Source organism: Ipomoea nil, unplaced genomic scaffold (genome assembly GCF_001879475.1).
Source record: "Ipomoea nil cultivar Tokyo-kokei standard unplaced genomic scaffold, Asagao_1.1 scaffold3251, whole genome shotgun sequence".
NCBI classification, from domain to species: Eukaryota; Viridiplantae; Streptophyta; class Magnoliopsida; order Solanales; family Convolvulaceae; genus Ipomoea; species Ipomoea nil.
This window is the reverse complement of record NW_017619679.1, coordinates 992,130-1,017,101: the sequence shown is the minus strand read 5'-3', so window position 1 is coordinate 1,017,101 and position 24,972 is coordinate 992,130. Positions and strand designations below refer to the sequence as shown.

Below are 24,972 nucleotides of genomic sequence, written 5' to 3'. Positions count from 1 at the left end.
GTGTTTAGTGTGTGCGTTACAGTGTAGAATGCTGTGATATGCGCATTTTTTATGCTAATTAGTGTGTTGTAAACATCTTTTTCATTTAATTATATCATTTATGCATCTTAGGGATATAGTATGTGCGTTCCAGTATAAATTTGTGGGATATAGTATGTGCATTTAGCGGATATTGTAATTGCGTTAAGTATGTTCAAACATATTTGTGTAGATTTAGTATCGTGGTTTTGTATTTTTAATTTTTGAGCATATTAAAAATGAATAATATGGGAGGGGTATGGGCGCAGTAGTGACTATGCGTGTGCATTTCTTGTTAGCCGTAATTTATGTTCATTGCCCCCATGTTACCATCTTTTACATGAACATTTTGTGCATTTTGCTGTCTGAGTGTGTGCATTTTTTTGTTATTAGTATGTCGCTATATGTTTTTTATATGTTTTAATTTGGTTAGGTATAAGTTTTTGTTTGCAGTGTTAACTATCTTGATTTTGCATTTATAAAGTTTGTTTTAGGGTGATGCAGTGTGTTGAAACATCTTTTTCATCTAATTATACAATGGGTATTATGTGGTTTTTAGTTCTTTTTGTTTTTTAAGTCTGTGCATACGTATACATTGTAGGTGTATAGTGTGTGCGTTACAGTGTAGAATGCGCTGGTATGCACATTTTTTATGCTAATTAGTGTGATGTAAACATCTTTTTCATTTAATTATATCATGGGGAATATATAGTATGTGCACCAGAGATAGTATAGGTGCCTAACGCAGTGGAAAATCCTGTTTTTTTTTTTTTTGTCTATTTAAGTCTGTGCAAATGTATGGTATGGTAGGTGCATTTTTGTGCTGATTACAATGTCGAGTATGTTTTTTGTGGGGAGTGTATGTGATTTGTGCTTGGGATGTAGTTAAATGCAGTGTTATATATTTTTATGATGGTGTTATTTTCGATTTTTGCAGGTCAAGGTGACCGACACACCCCAGTTGGTGTAACCGATCCGGTTGCAACTTTACAGCCTGATCCCCCCGTCGAAGAACACCACCCCCCGCCGACCTCGGCACCACATGAAGATAACGAGGTGGCTCAAGCCCCATCTGACCCGGTGCCGGATAGTGTTCCGGACGAGGATGAGATTAAGAATCTGAATTGGTGCAAATTTGTGATCGATTGTTTGGTTAACAGGCATGCAAAGTGGTCTATGGATACAAAACAGTCATTTACTGTGCATTTACATAATATCTATTGCATGGGTTTAGTAGGTGAAATATGCAGTAGTTTTTTATATTATTTGTGCTTTATTTCTGTTTTTTTAAGAGTGTACTTTTAAGTTTGTGTGTTTTAAGTGAAATATAAGGGTATTCTTTGCTTTTTTTTAGCATGCACCTTGGACGTTTTTTTTTTATGATTGTAGGTATATGGTATGTGCATATATATATATATATATATATATATATATATATATATATATATATATATATATATATATATATATGTAGTTTGTGCATTAAGGGTTATATTGTTATAACATGCACATGGAGGTTTATTTTTGGGACTGTAGGGTATGGTATGTGCCTGTATATATATAGTGTGTGCTTTTTGAGGTGTTGGTCTTTGCGTTGCATATTTAGTATGTATATTATGTATTTTGTAGCTGTAACATGCACCTAGGGCTTTAATTTTCTGACTGTAGGTTACGGTACGTGCGTGTATATATATATATATATATATATATATATATATATATATATATATATATATATATATATATATATATACTATGTGCATTAAGGGTTCTATTGGTATACATCATGTGTTGTGCATTTTGTATGCATTTTACTCTATAGTCCGTGCAATACGAGGTATATGCAATAGCATGGGTTTATTAGATGAAATATGCAGTAGATAAGCATTATACAAAAGCCAGCATATGCACAGACACGAAGTGTTCATGCACTTAATGGTCCAAACCAAAATAAAAAAAAAACACAAAACACGGTCACAGTCTATTTTGTTTATTAGGTAGTTCGGCGTACATTTTATCAGCATTCTACGAAAACTAGCATATGCACAGACACGAACCGTTCATGCACTTACTGGTACAAACCAAAAAAAAAAAAAAAAAAAAAAAAAAAAAAAAAAAAAAAAAAAAAAAAAACCAAAAACACGGCCACAGTGTAGGTTGTTTGTTAGGTAGTACGGCGTATATTTTATAAGCATTATACAAAAACCAGCATATGCACAGACACGAAGTATGCAAGGACGAAAAAAAAAATCACCGAATATGCACGGACACAAAAGTATATATGCACTGACCGGTACAACGCAAAACAAAAACAACACAGACACAGACTACCTTCACTACAACGTAGTACGGTGTACGCACATGCAGGTGTACCCGTACGCACACGATTTGTGAACGCCTGCTATCGACCACCCCCAAACCCGTTTCAGACCTCAACCATTTCGGGAAAAACCATGGTAGCGCACAGACTTAGAGGTGAATATGCACTTACCGTTACTGCCAATATCCATTTGCTGAAAGTCCGAAATTGTTGCTCCTACTATCACCAGCGACGTCATCACACATCTCCCATTGTTAACGCTAATTATGTCCTCTAATCTTTTTATTAATAGAATCTTTTAATTTCCATCCTCAAAAGCAACAAAAGATGATTCATATTCCATTTAATTTAAGTCCTTAATTAAATCAGTCTTACAATTACTAATTTAACCTTACCATAGATAATAATGAACATTATTTCTTTTAATCTCAACCATAGATGAGAATTCAATCAATGGGTATTATTAGGCCTCATGGGCTCATCTAATAGAGGGGTGCACCAGATCCAAAGCCTATATATATATATATATATATATATATATATATATATATATATATATATATATATATATATATATATATATATATATATATATATATATATATATATATATATCACTTAGGTGCGAATGCTTCGCCCAGGCGCGCAATAGGAATGGATTCTGTCCGTCCACGTGTCCAGATCTAATGGATAAGAAACACTGATTTTTTTAAAAAACGCGGTGGCATTTTCGTAAATAATTGAACATCGAAGTGCAAGTAAAATGTATTACAAGTGCATGTAAAATGTATTATAGGTGTTGTGAACAAAGAAAATTGAATATATATTTTAAAATTCAAAATTCTCGGTTACATATCAAGTATCAATGCGATGTGGGTACAAGATCTCTGGATGTCCTCTGATTCTTCAATTGGATGCCTTGAACACTCCACCATTGAAGGGCCTCCGGGTTTCAAGTGGCTTGATCTTCAAAGAAGGGCTGATATATGTAGCTTGTTCTTATTGAAGGGCCTCCGGGTTCAAATGGCTTGATCTTCAATAGAGGTTTGGATCAATATGCATAGGCATTATGGAGGAGGGACTTCTACTTTCAGTATCACATTTTTTTATTGTGATCCTTTTTTTATTGTGATCCTGAATAATATTTTTCTAGATGTTTACATAACTTTTCTTAGGATGTGTGTTTACATAGAAATGAAAGGTCCTATTCATAGCTATAGGATAGAGAGTTTTGATAAGCTCAAACTCTTTTGATATTATCTAATTAACAAATTAGATAATATCAATATTATCCAAAATATTTTAAATATATTTAAATATACTAATATTGATAAATAATCAATATTTATCAAAATTTAAGTGTCTACAAATGCCCCCTCGAGACTTGCTTGCACACCACTTGAGAGCATATAACACTCGGAAGTATGTAGTGCAAGAAAGTCTCGACACTACAACTTAAAGATATAAGGCCGTTTCAACTCGTGCCAAGGAACCTTGAAAGATATGAGGCCGTTTAAACTCGTGCCAAGGAGTCCGAATATAAGGCCGTTTAAACTCGTGCCAAGGAGTCTGAATATAAGGCCGTTTAAACTCGTGCCAAGGAGTCTGAATATAAGGCCATTTAAACTCGTGCCAAGGAATATCATTTAGCTTCCTCCGTTTCAAATTTCATACAGGGTTTGCCCCCATATCGGTTGAAAGTGCCTATGAAGAGATGAGAGGCAGAGTGGTCCCACTAGGTGTGCCAATTTGTGAACAAAGAAAATTGAATAATATAATATTAATATTCAAAATTCTCATTACATTGTATAAATTAATGCGATGTGGGTACAAGATCTCTGGACGTCATCTGATTCTTCAATTGGATGCCTTGAACACTCCACCATTGAAGGGCCTCCGGGTTTCAAGTGGCTTGATCTTCAAAGAAGGGCTGATATATGTAGTTTGTTCTTATTGAAGGGCCTCCGGGTTCAAATGGCTTGATCTTCAATAGAGGTTTGGATCAATATGCATAGGCATTATGGAGGAGGGACTTCTACTTTCAGTATCACATTTTTTATTGTGATCCTTTTTTTATTGTGATCCTGAATAATATTTTTCTAGATGTTTACATCGCTTTTCTTAGGTTGTGTGTTTACATAGAAATGAAAGGTCCTATTTATAGCTATAGGATAGAGAGTTTTGATAAGCTCAAACTCTTTTGATATTATCTAATTAACAAATTAGATAATATCAATATTATCCAAAATATTTTAAATATATTTAAATATACTAATATTGATAAATAATCAATATTTATCAAAATTTAAGTTTCTACAGGTGCAAGTAAAAATTTACACTGAGCATCAATACTTAGTTGCACCTATAGTTCTAAGTAGTTGCACACATAGTTATAAGTAGTTGCACCTAGGTGTATGAATGTTTGCGAGTGGTTTTCAGGGGTATTACTACCCGCTGAACTCAGATCAATGAAACGTTAACAATGCAAAATTACATGCACTTATAGGTGAAAGTAGGTGCACCTATAGTTATAAGTAGTTGCACCTATAGTTATAAATAGTTGCACATATAGTTATAAGCACACCCAGGTGCATGAATGTTTGCGGAGAGTGGATGCTAACAAGGCAAAATTACATGCACTTATAGGTGAAAGTAGGTGCAATTGTAAGTGATTTTACTTGCACTTTAATGTTCAATTATTTACGAAAATGCCACCGCATTTTTTTTAGTTATTAGATCTAGACACGTGTCGCGCGCTGATTCGTTCGCATATTCCTTGCTGGGCACTTATTCGCACCTGAATGCATCCGTATATATATATATATATATATATATATATATATATATATATATATATATATATTTATTTATTTATTTATTTATTTATTTATTTATTTATATTTATATTTATAATTTTAATGCATGTCACCATGCAAAAGTTATTAATATAATATAATACATATATATCATCAATGCAGTTGCACCACACCAATCATGGTCGGGTGGACCATGGTCCACACAAGCTGTGTGGACTATATTTTGTATAGTGTAAAATAATGTACATTCAATACAAAAATAATGTGCTTTCAGTATATTAAAAATACATATTGTATTTAAGAAATGTAAATTATTTGTGTATTGAGTGTACATTATATTGTATAATGTACATTCAGTACACAAATAATGTACATTTAGTATATTAAAAATGTACATTTTATTATGATCCGCACAATATGGTCCACACAATAATTTGCCACACCCCACTAAGCGAAAGGATAAGCCTCTGAATCATCAATTTCTTGAAATGATAAAATGACCTTCGAATGGCTAAAATACTTATCGAATAAAACCATTCGTATGGTTAATTTGACTTCTCAAAGTCAATCACTCGGAAATTAACTTCTCATTAGTTAATTTTTCGATCTCAGAACCGAGTACTTTTCAGTTTCAATCTTTCACAAAATTCATATTTCTCAATTAACTTTCTACCAAACTAAAATAATATTTATAATTCCAGAACTCTAAATATTATTTAAATCTTTCATAGTAGTACATCTGAAACATTAATCTCCATTATTATATAAACTTTCAACAAAGTTTTGATCCGGAAGGTGCTTAATTATTACATAGCACCTTCCTATTGTGGGAAGGTGCCAAATGCCATAGCTCATTCCGATGCTTAATTGCACACAACACTGGAAGGACCACTTAATTATAATTTTTTTGAGTACTACAAACTCTGATCTATTACAATGTAGAGTATCTGTCCATACATACTTTCTCAATCTACTAAAGCATAAAGAGTCAATTCCCTCACTAGGGTTCGAACATGTGACGAGCACTTAATCATAATCTTAATTACAAAGCTTAAGCTTAATTAACATTCGACTTGTCTTTTTTTTTTTTTTTGAACCGCCCCAGTGGGCACGTGAGAAACACGCGCCCGTTGGGGCGCGAAGTGCGCTGCAAGCGCCTGTTTTGCGTTTTTTTTTTTAATCTCTGCAAAATCTCAAGTGTTGCAGGAGAAAAAAACCATGAAAACTTTTGTTTCCCATTTGTCCAAAAGCTTCACCTTAGGATTTTACTGTTCTAAAATCTTCCCAAAATACACAAATAGAGATGCTCTTGTTGACTTTTAAGATAAAGTTCGAGTGCTTATTTGACCTTTTCCTTAATAATAATGTATGCTAAAGAAAAAAAAAATAACATTTTTTCTCTTAATTCATACAAAATAATAATTTCAACAAATTAACTTTTGACATAAATATTATTAATTGGCCTTTACAAAACATAATAATAAGTTCAAGTTCTGATGCCTGCAAGTTGTATTAAACAATTGAAGAAAAATTCAATGGGAATTGTGCTATAAATAGCTAGCCTCTCATCTTTGGTTAATCTGTCACCAAAAGTTGAATGAGTTATTTTGCAATTGCAATATCGTCACTTAAATATTTGAAATATGAATCTAAAGTTCATGATTGATTGTCGTTATTGCCGCGGTGGCTTCATTTGCTCATGCATCCGATCCCAGGTCTTTTGTACGTGCTGCCCGCAGTCAATGATTCTATGGTGCATGGCTGGTAAGTTGCTAAACCATATATAACCTAGGTTACCTAGCTACTAGGGCGCTATTGGCTTAAGCCACTAGAGGAGGTAAATCCCGAGTCGTCTCCATCAGTCGCACAAAGAGTCAATCCCCAAAGTTTCCACCCTAGTTTCTAGTGAGGTTCAGAGCGCAAGGGGTTAGTCCCCTAGTTCGAGTTTCTAGTAGGATTCGAACCCCACATTGTCGTTGGAGCAAGATTTTAGACTAATCGATCAAATCAACTGAGCTAGTCTAACAGGGTAAATCAAACATATATATTTGTTATAATTAAAGCTATTGCATTTTGTTTACTACTTCTGTGTGGATTGTTGTTGAATTTTAGAAATAATGGATTTAATTTGTTCCCTTAGCTTCCATCAATATCACTGTAACTGTTCATCTAATCCTATATATATTCTAGTTTCAGAACGTGTTATTAATTTTCTTCTTTCCTTGCTTTATTATTGTCTCTGACAGTGAAGCTGTATATATATTGCTTTAATTGTTCTCCTCTCATATACGAATGAAGAATATATACCATTCCTTTCAAAAAAAGAACATATACCATAAGTTTACGGTTTCAAATCAAGTTTCTGTATTTCCTTATGCTTTATGGATTGCTTTAATTATTCTACTCTCAGATCTGAAAGAATAATTAATATATACCGTACCGTACCATATAAAGCATCAACTTTAATTTCAAGATAAGGAAATTCCAAAATGTACTTTAGACACAAATACAAATGACAAAGAAGCTAGCTTTAGATCCAAGTCACAAACTTCTTATTTGATGAACGAAAATAGTAAAAAAAAAAAAAAAATTCTAGATATGGAAATTCCAAGATATTTGGTGGAAAACAAAATTCATTAATTTCGACCAAATGCCATTTGGGTTTCCCATCGTGTCATAATAATAATATTAAAGAAAATAACATTGTTTTGTCTCTTAATTTGTATAAAACAATGATTTCAATCACTTAACTTTTGACAAAAACATTATTAATTGACCTTCTAATTCCTTTTACAAAGTAATGTGATTTTGACAGTATCGATCCCTCCACTGCTGAACCGATCGAGCTCATCCCTGAATGCAATTAGTCATGTAGCAACACTTCCATGCGACCATGCATGTCCCAGGCCAGTTATTATATTTTCTTTTTACTTAAAATTATGCCAACATTTAATTATTGATGTCAAGTATTTTTTGTCTCTCTGGAATAATAAAATTGTAAACCACCCCTCCCCCCCCCCCCCACGCACACATATAATGATCAAATGAGTACTCGTGTCAAGGTGTGGCGAACGTGTGAACTTGTGCATTTAAAACAATTATATTATACACTTTTAGAAGGTTTGTGCTGCACTTTTGTTTATTGATTATACTTTGCATATTTAAAGTTTCTGTTATATAATTTTATAATTTTTTATGTTTACATGCATTTGGATTGCACTCGTAACTATCATAATTTACACATTTATTGTTTGAGCTGTACACTTTTAGAATTCTAATTTTTTCTTTATTTTTCTGAGTGGTGCACTTTAGAGTTCGCAGGATCGCACCTATGCACGAGTTTTCACCTGATTCAGCCCCCCACCCCCTTTTATGGACTAATTTGACCATCTATCTAGGTTGAAAGACAAATTAAAAGCTGAAATTTTAAGAAAATATGCGATGAAATTTTGGTAAATATTGTAAATTTTTATTGTGCATTAAGATAATCTTGGGAATGTATATGTTGATAAGTGATATTACACTCAAGATCTATAAAGAATAATGCATTCAAGTTTGTTAACATGTTAAAGTGCACTGATATGTCTTAGCGCAATAAACTTATTCGTATATTTTGAATACACTATCTGTTAAGGATATGTGTGGCTGACATTTTATCTCTTTATATTTGTGGTAGTTATGTTCCTGTAGAATAGGTGTGTTGAACAAGTTGTTACAACCTCCTACTATTCTCCCTCTCTTGTACACTATTTATAGCTCATTATTTTACATCAATAAATGCACAATTTATAATCTTTACATGGTATCAAGAGCCTTGAATCTCCTACGAAGTTTTTTTTTTCCCCTACCCACATGGCTTCCGCTACTACAGCCACAAACGATATAATCCAACTAAATGCCCCTACAAACTTTCCCATTAAACTCAATACCACGAATTTTCCAGTGTGGAGACGTCAAGTCCACTCCACACTTATTGGGTATAATCTTCTGGGTTACATCGATGGTACCACCACGGAACCCGCCGAATTCACTGATACTGCTCAAACTGCCGTTAACCCGGCCCATCTAATTTGGTATCGTCAAGACCAAATCATTGTCAGTGCACTTCTCGGTAGTTGTACTGACACCATACAGCCCCTCATCTCCTCGGCTACGACAACCCACGATGCGTGGCAACGTCTGATTGCTAGTTACGACAGTGCTTCTCGAGGACGTATCATATCCCTCAAGGCCAAGCTCACGAAAAATCCGAGAGGGTCTCGTTCCATTACGTCTTACCTCAATGACATGCGAGCCTTAGCTGATGATCTTGCGATGGCTCAGTGTCCAGTTTCGGATGAAGATCTAATTGTTTATATATTAACTCAGTTAGGGGAGGAGTACAACTCTATTATATCTGCCGTCCGTGTTCGTGAAAAGCCAATTTCCTTTGGTGAATTGGCAGACGTGCTGACTGACCATGAACGTCAGCTAAAGGCAGCGGATGAGACGCGGCAATCGGTACTGGTTACTGCCAATATGACTCACCGTGCTTCGCCACCCCCATGGTCTAACCAGCAGTCAGCTTCCAACCGGAGGGCCCGCAATAATGCCTATAATAATGGCGCCCACCGACAAAATTGGCAACAAAGGGGTAATAATCGCTCCAGTATTATTTGTAAGTTTTGTCATCTTACAGGTCACGAAACCAAGGTATGTCGCAAGCTAGCTAGATTTCTTAAAGAGCATAATGTTGTCCCTATGCAACCATATATGTCTCCTACAGCCAATGTTGTGACTGGGGCGTCTCCTCCCTGGATGTTTGATAGTGGGGCGTCACACCATGTGACACCAAGCCTCGCTCCTCTGTAGACTTTCACCGAGTACAATGGATCGGATGAATTACGCCTGGGTGACGGTAATTTCTTACAAATATCCCACATTGGCCAGTCTGTCTTTCCCACTCCTTCTAATGTTCTCACTCTAGATAATGTCTTGCGTGTCCCACAGTTACACACTAATTTAGTTTATGTTTCCCAATTATGCAAGACTAATCGTGTGTCTGTTGAATTCTTTGATTCTCATTTTTTGGTTAAGGAACTTCGAACCGGGATTCCGCTGATACGGGGCGTGAACATTAATGGTGTCTATTTTGGACCAGTTGTCTCTCACCCAACAGTTCATGCTACGCAGTTGGCTCGTTTGTCTCAGTGGCACCAACAACTCGGCCACCCGTCGAATAAGGTGTTGCAACTTGTGTTGCAACGCTGTAATGTTCCAGTCTCCATGTCATCTCTGCGAAATTTTTATTGTTCCTCCTGCAATGTTCATAAAAGCCATAAACTGCCTTTTTCTAAAAATACACTTGTTAGCACTAAACCTTTGCAACTTGTTTATACTGATGTATGGGGACCTACTGAGTACTCTATTGATGAATTTCGCTATTATGTCATTTTTGTAGACCACTTCTCAAAGTACATTTGGCTGTATCCCATGAAACGTAAATCGGATGTGTTTCCAATATTTGTTCAATTCAAACAGCTAGTGGAAAAATATTTTAGCCTGTCAATTGTTTCTGTTTACTCAGATAATGGGGGCGAGTTCATGAGACTTGGGCCTTTTTTAATACTCACGGTATTTCTCATTTCACCACCCCACCACACACTCCTGAGCTCAATGGTGTCACCGAGCGACGGCACAGGCATGTCGTGGAAACTGGCATGTCTCTTCTTCACTCCACGTCTTTGCCGTCCTCATACTGGACCTACGCCTTTCAGACAGCCGTATATCTTATTAATCGGCTCCCTACTCCGACTTTAGGTAACCAATCCCCGTTTTCTGTCTTGTTTCAACAATTGCCTAATTATGCCAAGTTACAACCCTTTGGTTGCCTATGTTTTCCCTGGTTGCGTCCCTATAACACCAAGAAACTACAACCAAAGTCACGTCCATGTATTTTCCTTGGCTACTCAAACAGCCAATCCGGTTATAAGTGTCTAGATTTTGGTTCGAATCGTATTTATGTATCTAGGCATGTGAGATCTGTGCCCCATGTGTTTCCTTATAACGATTTGCAAAAGTCTTCTAACAGCTTACCTGCTGATTCTCATGATTCAGAATCACGCAATATTTTGTGCAAGTCGTCTCCTTTGTCTACACAGGTTGAGCCCGTGGGTGTTCCAACACCAGTCCCAACACCGGTTCCAACTCCAGTTCCAACACCAGTTCCAACACCCGTTCCAACACCAGCTCCAACTCCAGTTCAGAGTCCAGTTCCAACTCCAGTTCCAACATCATCACCGTCAAATGCGTCCAATTCGTCGTCTCCCACTGTCTCAGAAAATGGTTAACATGCAGCCCAATCCGTGTCTGATTCACAACCTATCTCCACCTCCGACACGTCTCAACCGTTGAATAATGTTTGCCGTTCCACCCAGGAGCGTCGTCCTAATCCCCGATATTCCGATTATGTCATTAATCAAGCCACTTCCCATCCCTTGCCTCCTACTTTACAACCTTCTACCGTCGCCCAGGTTCTTAAAGACGCTCGGTGGAGGAAAGCAATGGATGAGGAGTTCGAAGCGTTGCAACATAACAACACGTGGCAACTGGTTCCCCGTGGCGCAGCTGTTCCGATTGGCTGCAAATGGGTCTTTAGTGTTAAGCGCAAATCGGATGGGTCGGTTGATCGTTTTAAAGCGCGGCTTGTCGCTAAGGAGTTCTTGCAGACTGCTGGACGGGATTATTTTGAGACATATAGTCCGGTTATGAAACCGGTCACGATCCGTATTGTTCTAACCATTGCTTTGAGTAATCGCTGGGGTCTGCGCCAGCTAGATATAAATAATGTGTTCCTTAATGGAACATTGCATGAGGAGGTCTTTATGGAGCAGCCTCCCAGGTTTGTTGATCTGTCTCATGTATGCAAACTGACCAAAGCCTTATATGGTCTTAAACAGGCTCCCAGGGCTTGGTACTTAGAACTTTTCCAGTTCTTGTTGCGTTGTGGGTTTTTGAAGTCACAGGCAGATGCGTCTTTGTTTGTTTATTTTGCTAATGATATTATTGTTTATTTCCTGGTGTATGTCGATGATATTATCCTAACAGGAAACAATGTTGCGTGGCTTGACAAGTTTGTTGGAACTCTGTCAGCTCAGTTTGCTCTTAAGGACCTGGGTCCCTTGCATCATTTCTTGGGTATTGAAGTAGTCTCGACTCTTAATGGCATGTTCCTGTCTCAGAGTCAATATATCACAGATCTTCTGGTTCGGTTTAAGATGGATGGTGCAAAGTCTGTTTCGACACCATTGGCTACTACGGGCAAGTTGCTACCTGCGCAGTCTGGTAGTGTTGCGGTGGATGTCACTCAATTTTGGCGTCTCCTTGGTGCATTGCAGTACTTGGTCATCACTAGGCCAGATGTATCCTATGCAGTTAACCGTCTCTCGCAGTTCATGCATTCACCGACAGAGCTGCACTGGCAGGCGGCCAAACGGTTGCTATGTTATCTAAAAGGAACAGTTTGTCATGGGTTGTTTCTCCGCACTGGGCAACCACTGTCACTGAGTGTTTATACAGATGCTGATTGGGGCAGTTGCACTACCAATGGCCGTTCTACCACTGCATACTTGTTGTATCTTGGTGCTAATCTTGTTTCTTGGAAGTCCACCCGCCAGAAGCCCGTGTCACGCTCGTCGACGGAATCTGAATATCGAGCCTTGGCGAATGCTGCTGCAGAGGACATGTGGATAAAGAATCTGCTTCACGAGCTGCGGGTGCAACTAGTGAAACCACCAGTTATGTTCTGTGACAACATTAGTGCGACATATGTGTGCAGAAATCCGGTTTTCCATTCACGTATGAAGCATCTGGCGCTGGACTACTTCTTTGTTCGTGACTTAGTCTCTAATAGTTCACTGGTAGTGCGGCACATTCCTTCGTCGGCTCAGCTAGCTGACTTCCTCACAAAGCCGTTGGGCCGCTCTTTGTTTCTTCTATTCCGTTCCAAGATTGGAGTCTCTGACGGATCCTCAATCTTGCGGGGACGTGTTAAGGATATGTGTGGCTGACATTTTATCTCTTTATATTTGTGGTAGTTATGTTCCTGTAGAATAGGTGTGTTGAACAAGTTGTTACAACCTCCTACTATTCTCCCTCTCTTGCACACTATTTATAGCTCATTATTTTACATCAATAAATGCACAGTTTATAATCTTTACACTATCAGTTCTCAACCGATTCACTATCAAATTTTACCCAGTTCATATCCAAAGTTTGTAATAATTATGAAAATGCCACTGCTTTCTTTCCCATATTTTCAGCATTGTCTGTCAGATAATCCTAGATGACAGTTGAGATTAGTCTATATTTTTTAGGGAAGACATGTTCTCACTTAAACTTGCCCATATATATTAATTCATATGTGATTTTTATCAACAAATACTTTCTAATAAAAAATGGATTATGAGCTAACACGCTTATAATAAGAAATCTTACTCGATAACTAATGCTTTATATTCCTCTATATATATTACTTTAATTATTTACTCTGAGAGAGGAAGGAATAATTAATATATACCATACCACATAAAGCCTCAAGATTAATTTATAGCAACCCGCACGGACTTATCTCAATAGTTCGGACAGTGATTGTATGGGAATTATGCCCAAAGTGAACATATCCCTTGTGCGCACTGGCATTTGGACATGTCTGCTGAGGCATTGAGTCACCGTGATTTACATCATCCCATATGTTTGTTGGACCGAAAGAAAAATAACACATTTTCTCTTAATTTACACAAAATATTGATTTCAATCGCTTAATTGTTTACATGAATACTATTAATAAATCTTCCAGGTTCCATGTAAGTAAAAGTGTAGAAAGGGGTTGAATAGATTTAATTTTGTATAATTTGAATCTTTTCCTGTTTATGTGATGGAAGTCTTAAACTTGTTTAAGTTTTGTTTTGTTTTGTAAATAGGTTTGTTTTGAATACTTAAGTGTACTGTGTAAAGTATGAATGGTTAGCACAGTAATGATAATAATAGCTGAAAGTAAATAGATTAGAGTGAGACGGAGAGAGATTTATAGGGAAGACAGAAGTCATTAAAACACAACTATGAGATTTGATTATCCCTTTCAATTAAAAATCACATTCCCTAATTAAAAACAGGTACATTCCGTCTTATTGAATTAGATGATAATATGATTTTTAACTTTGGATTAGTACTTTTAGATTTTGATTTTGAATTATTTTTTTTGGTTCATATGGGTGCTTTGGAAGTCATTATATTAGGACCAATTACTTTTATTTTTTATTTTTTTTAAAAACCTCATTTAAGGGTCATATATAACCTAACATCAATATTGGTAATCATTCCAATTCCACCATACTACAATACATTTGGCACTATAGACTTTTGCACCAAATGGTCTCAACCCACCTCATACTCATCCTCGAGAAATTGAGATCTTATTTGAGATATCAAACATGTATATATTTTTAATACATTGTCCAAGAGTTGCTAGATGAGGTAAATTGCGTGTCGCCCCGTCAGTCCCAAGTTCTCACCTCTTGCATATTGTACACTCTACACACTAGGAGTTTTCATTATCTTTGATCGGTCAAGGTCTCACAATAACCCTCAAGTTGCTAGTGGGATTCGAACCTCTACACTGTGACTAGAACAAAACTTTAAAGTTATCGATTAAATCAATTGAGCTTGCCCCACGGGGAAAATCGAGCACATATATATTTGTTATGATTGAAGTTATTGCATTTTGTCTACTACTTCTGTGTGGCCATTGTTGTTGAATTGAAGAAATAATGGATTTGGTGATGTTTGCTAGTTGTTCCTCCACCGAAGCTGCGTTCGTCGTCATAACGGGCATGACTGTGTAACTGTGAGTCAATTCCGACGATGTTTTCTGCAGAGGTGATGATTGAGATGTAGGAGACGAGCTACCGCTGCCAGGGGTTCCTTTTGGGGGAGTCATACTCCCGCTGCTGGGAGTTCCTTTTGTGGTAGTAGGGCCCATATGACTCTTGTCGCTAACAGTTTCCCTCGTCGAAGATGAACCCTTGTCATATGCAGCTTTCCATGACTTGGTGGAGTTGCTTTCAATCCTTCGGACGATGTTACGAACCATGTTCTGGGTCTCGTTCAGTTGCACCCCTAGGTTCCTCACTCGGCTCTGAGTCATTGCTCCTTTCACATTTTGGCTATCACCGGAACCGGCCACGGATGATCCCTTGGAGCGGGTAGCTTGAGCATAGGTCATCTTGGAGGAGGGATTTCTTGATGCCATTTGGATTCCTTCCTTGTAGAGCTCGTGAATCAACAGTGAAGAGATGAGAGGCAGAGTTGTCCCACCGGGCGTGCCAAAATCTGTAAACACAAAAAGTAAAGTTTGTATATATTCACAAAATTCCTTGTACAGTGTGTGTATAATTCAATGCAGGTACAAAATCTCTGTCTAGTCCTCTGATTCTTCACTAACGTTATCTATGGAAGTGCCTCCGGGATTCAATTAGCGTAGCCTCCGGGATTCAATTGGCGCGTGCCTCCGGGATTCAAGTGGCGTAGCTTCCGGGATTTAAGTGGCGTAACTTCCAACAACGAGCGTCAAGAATTTAGAAATAATCAACCCTGCAAAGTTTCAAAACACATGCAATGGATTCAAGCTGCTTTAAGATCCTCAAATGCCTTCAAAAGACGTCAAGATCTTCGAGACAATCAATTCTGCAAAGCTCCAAAGTACCAGCAATGGATTCAAATTGCCTGCAAAATCAACAAAAATGCCTTCAAATCTTCAAGCGTTCTTCAATGCCTTCAGGCTCTTCAAATGCTCTCAACTCCTTAAGCCTTCAAGTTGTTCAATGCCTTCAAGCTCTAAGCCTTCAAGTTCCTCAAGCTTTCAAGTTCTTCAAGTTTTCAAGTGTGTTTTGGAATGAAAACGAAGGCCCTATTTATACTAAAAGCTTAACCAAAATTCCTCAACCAACTCCCCTTTTTAGTTAACTAATTAATTAATTAATTAATTAGGAAAATGAACCTTGTCTAAGATCAAGTCCAGGTTCATTATTGTATAATCTAATTCATATTCAAATTAAATTATAATTATCTAATTCAAATATAATAAAATTAATATTATATTTAAATTATAATTATAATTTAAATTCAAATATGAAGTGGGCTTGGGCCAACTAATCAATTAATTCAATAGCCCAAAATCAAATTTAATTGGACTAATTAAATCAATTTAATTTCTATGATCCAATTAATTAAATTGGCCCAATAACAATCTCAACATCGACCCAATAACAATTTCGTCAGTCCATTTGTCGGGTTCAAATTTTCTGTGTCTACATTGATAACATTAGCTGATTGTAGAAAGGTGTTTGGTAACTTAGTTGTTAGCTAATAGTTGTTTGGTATAATTTCTTTTCTCAAAAAGCTAATTGAAAAAGTTATTTTGAGTAGTTTTTTTGAATTTTAGCATTTTGGAGTACAAAAAACTAATTAACTAAATATTTATATTTATTTGTAAACCAAGTCAAATAACTAATCTGGTCAAATAAGTCAAAATTAGATTATAGGCTAACTATTTTACCAAACAGGGCCATAATGTTAGCAACAAAATTAATGTTAGTAACATAATTAAGACTTAAACACAAATAATTTTTTATTGCTAAATTTGTTTTTTTTTTTTTTTGGTCAGAACACTAGGTGCTTATTCTTAATTCTATTGCTAGTATTAATTTAAAATTATAATTAAAATATTTACAAATAGTGTCTATTATGATTTTTACATATAAGCAATAATTTCTTGAGGAAGGAAAATGACTTGAAATTCCTATTTTAGCCTTATTTTTAACAATCCAAAAGCATATTTGAAAGGGAGGGGAAAAGTTGTCATGGTAATATAGATACATAAATAATTTATGAGAAAAAACGCTATAAGTATATAATTTAGGCAAAAAGTGTTATTTTCCCTTAACAAAAATATCCGAATAAAACGATGCAACCTTCCATTATAGCCTGCCCTATAAATATATTCCTACGCCAAGTAATAAGACACATCCCAATTCCCATCCCATGGCTATCTAGTGTGGGAACACACCATTATTGCATCTTGTACGAGTAGTTGTGTCCAGCTTAGGTTTCATTTCTTGTTTTAGCTAGCTAGCCAGCCTCGTTCTTCTGAAAAATTGAAAACAAAAATGGAAAGTATGGTTTTCGAAGTTGCATTAAAAGGAGATGTAGAAAGCTTAAAGAGGCTATTGGATGAGTATCCTCTGCTTCTGGAGGAAAGCATGACTAGTGTGTACTCCTACACACCACTGCATGTTGCAGCAATGTTGGGGTACGAGGATTTAACTCATGAAATCGTTAGGAGAAAGCCGGAGCTAGCCAAAGAGTTGAATTCCAAGCAATCATCGCCTCTTCACCTCGCGGCTGCCATGGGGCATGCGGGTGTGGTTCGAGCTCTACTGGTAGCCGATCGCGGGATGTGTAAGGCTCGTGACAGAGATGGGCTCACTCCCATCCACCTTGCAGCTGTGAAAGGGAGAGTTGAGGTGTTGAAGGAGCTGATGATGAGTGATGGTGATGATGAAATTTGTAGCAGTAGTGAAAAATTATTAAGTGAGGTGATGGCGATGGATGGTGAGATTTTGGGAGAGAGCATTTTGCACATGTGTGTTAAGCATGGGCAATTGGAGGCTCTCAAGTTTGTTGTGGAGAAGATAGGAGAGGACGCAGATTTTGTGAATTCTAAGGATGCTTCTGGTAACACAGTTTTGCATGTGGCTGTGGAGTATAAACAATTTGAGGTAAACTTAATTTATTTCAAGAAAAAATGGTTAATTATTGTTCATGGAGCTATGGTTTTGGCACTATATATATATTATTGTTGTAGGCTGTGAAGTTTTTGGTCCAACATCCAAGAATACAAGTGAAGACTGAAAATGGGAAACGGTTAACAGCTATGGAAACTCTCTTTCAAACTAGAAATAACAATGGGAATGAGAAAGAAATTGCAGAAGTAATTGCTCTGAGGGACAAAGAATCAGAGAATTACAAGAGAAATAGAGAGAGTTGGGTTGATGAAATGCGTGAGGGGTTAATGGTGGCAGCTTCATTGCTGGCAACAATGGCATTTCAGGCCATTGTTAGCCCCCCTGGCAGTGTAATGCAGGATACTAAACCTATCAACCAAGCGTGGGTGAATGATAGTCGTTTATTTTGGATGTTTGGTATATCTTACAAGCTGGATGATGATCCAGCACTGGCGCCTAGTCCTGAACCGGTGACAGGTTATGTAGGAGAATCTGTGATGTCTTATTACAAACCACTTGCATATGAAGTGTTCATAGTGTATAACACGTTGAGCTTTCTGGCATCTCTCAGTGTCATACTCTTACTCATAAGTGGATTACCCCTATGGCATAAATTCTTTATGTACGTATTCATGATCGCAATGTGGGTGGCAATTCTCTCAGCGTTTATGAGTTATATTATGTGCCTGGAAATGATTACTTCCTGGAATAATCTGAATACAGCTAAATATTTGACCACAATCTGGGACCATTTGTTTACAGCAGTTATCGGGGTTATTGTCGTTGGCCATATAATTTTGGTGACAGTGAAGGTCATAAAATGGTTGCCAACAGCATTTTTAAGATTAAAGAGAAGGTTGTCCAAGAAGAAGAAGAATTCTTCAAGTTCAATGGAGCATCAAGTTTAGCATTATATTGAGACGAGCCACAGTCTGCAATTATATATGTTGGCTAGCTAGCTTCACAGAAGATCCATCAGATCAGATCACAAACATTATTATTATTATTATTATTTTTCAAGTACTTGTATTGTATTGTAGTTTCATGGCCAGCCGGCCTTCATCATTTTCCAGCAACTTTCATGCATGCATGTTTAATATGTCAATGAACTTTCTTCTTTGTATACATTCTGATAGTCGATGCACATTGTTGAAAAATATGGAATTTAGAATCCTCATAATCATTGTACTGTAATAGCTTTACTTTTAAAGGCCGGCCAAAATAAGACTTAAGTGTATAGTAGACACTGAAGCTATATATAGTTATTACAGCTAGTAGTAAATGTGTAATTTTATTTTCTTAAATATATCCACATAGAGCAATCACGGTTATCACTATAAAGCGTCCAAAGTTGCTTGGACGCGAATGTAGGAGACGCTAATTGTACATACAATTAGCGTCCAAAGTAACTTTGGACGCGAAAAATGATAATTCGCGTCCAAACTTTTTGAACTTTGGACGCGAATTATCATTTTTAAAAACAAAATATTACCTTTGCGCGTCCAAAGTTCATGAACTTTGGAGGCACAAAGGTAACGTTTTGATTTAAAAAATTATAATTCGCGTCCAAAGTTCAAACTTTGGACACGTAATAGTAAAAAAAATTTAATTTTTTTTTTTTGTTTTTTTATAAAACTACCAATATTTTCCTGTACATTCCAGCATAACTACCAAATAATATATTTCAACATTAATCAATTTAAGATGTATACTACACACCAATTCTATAAACTAAAACACACCAATCTAAAATTTCAATTCTAATAACATTTTACTACAAATAAACTACAAATTCTAAATGTTAACAATTAAAATAAACTACTTAAAATGTAATATTGTGATAACCTTTAGCAACCACATAGGATTGTGCTTAGGATAGTGGTATCCTAAGTCTTGCATTCATCCCAGTGGGTTAAAAAAACCAAAACTGTCCAAATTCCTAAACATCTATCCATGGTTAATCTATATTCTGCAGCCCTAGTGAACTCAAAAACAAAAAAAATTAGAGTTAATATCACCCAAGGTCCCTCGAGCTAATGGTTGTTGTTGCAACAGATATCTCTTTCTGTCATTCCTGTATTTCCTTTTCACAATATTCTGATTTGGATTTCCACGCTACACAAAAATAGGACTTATAAATCCTTTGGTCAAATTAACTAAGAAAATAGCTAAAGTGACAGTGAATAATCTGTATGGAGTATTTTTAGCATCAATCTCCAATTTTTATTCAAACTAAAGCACACCTGCTTGCATTTGTGTACATTATATATCTTCAATGTCAATTGTTTTTACATGCATGTACATAAGATCTCAATAGCCAAAGCCTAAGAAATAACTAGAAGAACCTTATTCAGAGCAACATAAATAAGTTCATGAATTGTTTCCATTTTTTATCGCATGACTCTTAGGTTGCCATCAAACTTGATCCCCAAGCATTATTTTTGCCACATAACCCACATTTGGTCTTTCCAACCAAGTCAACAGAATAATTCTGCCAATTTGTGGGTAGTTATGCCAAGTTTTATGGTTATAGTATAATGTTTAATAGTTAGTCTACACCAATGCAGTGTACAACCTAGAAGTACATAGAACATGATCATGCTCCTAAAGAGAGGAAGAAAGAGCACTACAGACCTTTTTAAGTTCAGGCTTCATGCGATCAATCTCATTTTCAATGGTTTCCCTTTCACGATTCAAGTTTGTAAGTTTATCAGCAATACTTTTCTGCAAAAAAAAAAAAAAAAAAAAATGTAAATAACTAATATAGTCATAACGAGTAGGAAAAAAATATATTTTCTAGGAAGCTAGAGATTAACCATTTTCAACTGATTTAATCATCAATAGATTTGAGGACTGAAAGCCATCCAGAGTGAAACCTTTGATCTTCAATCTCTCAAAATGCTTCACTAAAGAAATATCAAATAATAACCATTATGATGATCTGATGAAGGCAGATGCATATTAACAAAGCTGACATGCATATAAAGATGCTAGAAAATCAAACAAAGGTATAGAATAAGCAGATTGGCATGTAGCTTTATGGCACGCAAACAACCAATGCTATGGTCTGTCAAGACTCATTTAAAGTTCTTGCCAACAAGATGAATCTCTACAGAAACATAGAAAGAAATCAAATAAACAATGATAAGGTAGTAAGCATAATGCAAATAGAAATAGTAAACAACTATCAAATTCGTACCCAATAACATACACTCAAAAAGCTAGTAATACAAAATCAGTTAATAAAGTAACAAGTAAATAGAACAGGCATGTGGAGAAACTACCTCAAGCCAACACACTGATTCAGTGTCACAATGAAGATTTCTCTCCCCATTACTGGTTCCTTATCACTGCCAACCTTTTGCCCCCCAAAAAAATTCAATGAATAAGATTACTGCATCTATAATTCCGTAAGGGCAATAATGAGCACTGTGCAGGATTTGTATTACCCTTTTGAAAAAAGGACAAAAATTGTTGGTGCTCATTTGTCAAGTAGAAGACGCAAGGGAAAGAGACCTTTCATTTACCATTTTCAGAAAACATTAGTCCATAGAATGTTGTTGTTCCAAATGTTACAAAAAAACTAAAGAAGAAACTTACATTAATGTTACACGTCTGCTCTCACAATTCATCCTTCACTTTACCGGAAGAACTTTTGACGTCTTCTTTGACTTTGATCTTCTCAGTCGAGGTAGTGGTTGATGGCTTCTGGAGCTTGAAGGGGATAGCAGCGTGATTCTTAATAAACTTGTAAAACGCCACCACTGTCCTGGCGGAGTCGACAGCAATCTGCCAGATCAAAGAGGAACTCGGTTAATTGAGAGAGTATGAAACGAGCAACCAGGGTGTTCATTTGTTGTTCCATCCATTTTAGCAATGACAAGAGACTCAAAGTTAGCAGCAAGGGTTGAGCTTGTCTTCCAAAAAGTTAGCAGCAAATTCCTGATGGAATGAAATGCAAGAGACAAACACATTGAGAGCCAGGGAGAACAAAAACTTAGTTTAATAACCAATACACAAAATGTTGATCAAATGATTAAGACACGAGCAAGAGAGTGGACACTTAAAACCTTAATCTTCTCGACTGTAATCTCCCCATCAAAGATATATTTCTTAGCATCTTCAAGTCCTGAGTATTCAATTATCTAGAATAAAGAAACTGAAATTAGAGATGCACTTACTGCCTCCTTTTTTCCACCCTTACAATCATGCAACAAAGGATAGGAAATGAAGTTTTGTGAGAAGTGTAACCTTTGCAGTATCCCCTTCAACTCCAAAGTAATTTGCTACAGGCCAACCAAGATCTTCATCATCAATTTTGATATACACAAGTATAAGCTGAATTTAGTCAGGAAAACAAAAGAATGATGTTAGTTAATAGAATTTGCATATTTTGCTTTCAGCAATTTTCAACTTACAAAAATATCATAAAAAAAAAAAAAAATCAGAACTGAAGCAAGGGCTTATAGACATCTAAGCACCAGCAATTTGAGTTCCATTATAGAAAAAAAAAAAAAAAAAAAAAAAACTGAAGTGGCTTATGGTTGGATTTTATTTGGCCATAACTGATCAAACCAGATTACAAATAAACAATTACTCATGCAATTTCCATTTGTTGGATTTGCATCATTCTAGAAGCAGGCCTTGTAACCAACATCTTTCAAATGGGAAAGCTTGTCTTAGTCATTGTCTTTTTAAATTTTAATCTAATTTGCATACTAACTAAAGAGTAATGCTACACACACCTCCAAAATTGTCCCCCTGACATGACACTTTTTTATTGGATGGCTAAGGTTTAGTCCTTGATAACAAGTTAGCGGGGTCAACCAATTCATGGCACCCAATGGTTATAAGCCATGTCAGGAGGGGAACAAATCATTTCCCTAACTATAATTACATGCAAAAAAGAACGTTACATAATTTTCACTTACAGAATGTTAAAAGTTACACTGTATTGCTTAAATGGTATGGAAATACACATAATCCGGTAGAACACTCAATAGTAAGCAAATGAATCCCAATGCCCTGTACTGAAGAAAAAAAAAAAAAAAAAAAAAAAATCCTAAGAGTTCCCTAAAAATCTTAAATGCAAGAAAGAAATGCAGAAGTATTTTCCAGATTTAAGTTGCACTACTTTATGATGTTTATATCAAACTCCTATGCAGTAGAAGGAAAAGAAAATAAATCGAACAGGCTTTCTAATGATGTGATGTGTCTTGATATCCTGAAAATAGGAGGAAGGAAGAAAAAACATTAACACAATTTATCTCTTAAGAACATCTTTTCTAGATCAAGAATAAATTTTCTATACAGGTAGTATGATGGCAAGATTGTGTTGTAGTACCTTTTCCTTGAAGTATCTCGCAGCATCTTGGAAGACTGGGAAAAACTTTTCTGTATCATTCGATGTGGTAAATAGCATCACCTGAGAATACAATGGTCTGAGTCAGTTCAATATGCAAGACAATTTATGCCATCTGAATTCCTTCATAAGAAAGATATCTCTACACTTGATGACCACAACTAAAACTTAGTCTAAAATCCTGAAAAACATTTACCTGTTTCTTAATTTGACTTTCAAAGATTGAAGGTGCACTTTCTCTAGTAAATGTTGTCACCAAAGGAAGCTTGTTAGCAGAAATAAATCCAACAATAGCAGACGTTGTGAAGATACCCAATGAATCAAATGAGTCATCTCTTTTTCTTTAAAACTTTCAAGACTTCGTAAATTTAAGAGGATCCAATTTTAGCATCTAATTGAAAAAAATAAAAGATAAACTAACCATAATGGGTCACTTTCTCTGCTTCCTTTTTAAGTAAGACCAAAGAGGGGCGTTTTGCACTGGTTCAATGTGGAAAAGTTTCGCGATATTAGGATCATCTGCATCGCGACCAAAGAGAACTGCATACGAGTGGCGGCGGCGGGGCTGGAGAACGGTGGCAATGGAGGAAGAAGATGACGACGACCTTGGAGACCGGTGGCGGCAGCGGCGAGGACTCAGACGAGTGACGGCGGCGACAACGGGGCTGGAGAAAGGCAACATGACGAGGAGACGACCAGCGAGGGTTTTGGGGCTCTGGAGAAGTTGCGACGAATAAGAAGAAGAAGAACGGTTTTAATTTTTAACCCTAATACTAGGCGTCCAAAGTTCTATAATTTTGGACGCCTATTATTTTACAGTTTTGACGGATATAACTTTGAACGCCTATTTTTTTTAATTTAAAAAAAAATAAAAAATAAATTATATAGTTACATTTTAATTGCAAAAATGTCACCGCACTACATTTTTGGCGTCCAAAGTTCAAACTTTGGACGCGAATTATTTGATTTTATTGATGTTTTTTGTACTAGCAATTGTTTTTCACCGTTGTTATAAGTCTCGCGCATCGATAACGGTTGTCTTTTCTAGAAACGATAACTGTTTTTGAACCGTTGTTTATTAAATATTGTTGAAACCGGTGTTGTTAAAAGTCATGCACATAAACAACAGTTTTTAACTTATGATCGATAAACACAAACAAAGCCATCCGTATAAAGCTCTGGGTATTATGATCAAATTAAACTATGCGTAAACATTACAAACTAAGCCCTATGCTCTCATTAGGGAGTTTTTTTTTTTTTTTTTTTTTTTTTTAATAAAGAAGCTCATTTATTAGAAAATGAAGCAGAAGCCGGCTAAGCAGTTCAATGAAGAAGATAGCCTCAGGGGTGTCTTAGTGTTTTATCTCCCTCTTTTTTTTTTTTTTTTTTTTTTTTTTTTTTTTTTTTTTTGTTGTAACCAACTTTGGTGCCTTATCTCTTTGCTTCCCTCTGTATATATATTTCTCTGATCTCTGCTTCCATTGACAAATAAGATGAAACACTTTTCTCTCTCTACAATGCAACTTCACCATTCTCATATCTGTTAAGCTCCTCTGGCTCTTCCATCACCATTCATATTTAATCATAAGGTGAAGCGATTACAAATAGGATTGACGGAATGGTATATCATTCCTT

General features: G+C 36.1%; 3 protein-coding genes across 3 annotated transcripts; 2 read left to right on the top strand and 1 right to left on the bottom strand.

The window, feature by feature from the left end:
• The first annotated feature begins 850 nt into the window (after window positions 1–850).
• LOC109169136 lies at window positions 851–11,483 on the top strand. The gene is made up of 5 exons (XM_019318012.1): window positions 851–857; window positions 956–1,165; window positions 9,098–9,846; window positions 10,231–10,607; window positions 11,225–11,483. Exons 1-5 carry the CDS (start codon window positions 851–853, stop codon window positions 11,481–11,483), a joined length of 1,602 nt encoding a protein of 533 aa, XP_019173557.1.
• Window positions 11,484–17,300: 5,817 nt separating this feature from the next.
• On the top strand, window positions 17,301–18,883 carry LOC109169135 (ankyrin repeat-containing protein NPR4-like). The gene is made up of 2 exons (XM_019318010.1): window positions 17,301–17,969; window positions 18,056–18,883. Exons 1-2 carry the CDS (start codon window positions 17,358–17,360, stop codon window positions 18,881–18,883), a joined length of 1,440 nt encoding a protein of 479 aa, XP_019173555.1. The 5' UTR covers window positions 17,301–17,357.
• A 2,585-nt stretch (window positions 18,884–21,468) lies between these two features.
• LOC109169134 (protein disulfide isomerase-like 1-4) lies at window positions 21,469–24,019 on the bottom strand. Its single transcript, XM_019318009.1, has 6 exons — window positions 23,772–24,019; window positions 23,534–23,678; window positions 23,320–23,400; window positions 22,227–22,313; window positions 22,046–22,120; window positions 21,469–21,764 (listed from the first exon to the last, which is right to left on the bottom strand). Exons 1-6 carry the CDS (start codon window positions 24,017–24,019, stop codon window positions 21,597–21,599), a joined length of 804 nt encoding a protein of 267 aa, XP_019173554.1. The 3' UTR covers window positions 21,469–21,596.
• Between the last annotated feature and the right edge of the window lie 953 nt (window positions 24,020–24,972).

What these genes read in the sequence shown, in the direction of transcription:
- LOC109169134 (XM_019318009.1), bottom strand. Translation starts at nt 24,019, where the DNA reads ATGTTGCCTTTCTCCAGCCCCGTTGTCGCCGCCGTCACTCGTCTGAGT. An exon ending in TTGAAGGGGATACTGCAAAG is followed by an intron (nt 22,121 to 22,226) that starts GTTACACTTCTC and finishes TCTTTATTCTAG; the next exon opens with ATAATTGAATACTCAGGACT. An exon ending in TTACAGTCGAGAAGATTAAG is followed by an intron (nt 21,765 to 22,045) that starts GTTTTAAGTGTC and finishes TTGATCTGGCAG; the next exon opens with ATTGCTGTCGACTCCGCCAG.
- LOC109169135 (XM_019318010.1), top strand. Translation starts at nt 17,358, where the DNA reads ATGGAAAGTATGGTTTTCGAAGTTGCATTAAAAGGAGATGTAGAAAGC. An exon ending in TGGAGTATAAACAATTTGAG is followed by an intron (nt 17,970 to 18,055) that starts GTAAACTTAATT and finishes TTATTGTTGTAG; the next exon opens with GCTGTGAAGTTTTTGGTCCA.
- LOC109169136 (XM_019318012.1), top strand. An exon ending in TTACAGGTCACGAAACCAAG is followed by an intron (nt 9,847 to 10,230) that starts GTATGTCGCAAG and finishes TTTTTGGTTAAG; the next exon opens with GAACTTCGAACCGGGATTCC. An exon ending in TTTGTAGACCACTTCTCAAA is followed by an intron (nt 10,608 to 11,224) that starts GTACATTTGGCT and finishes GTCTTCTAACAG; the next exon opens with CTTACCTGCTGATTCTCATG.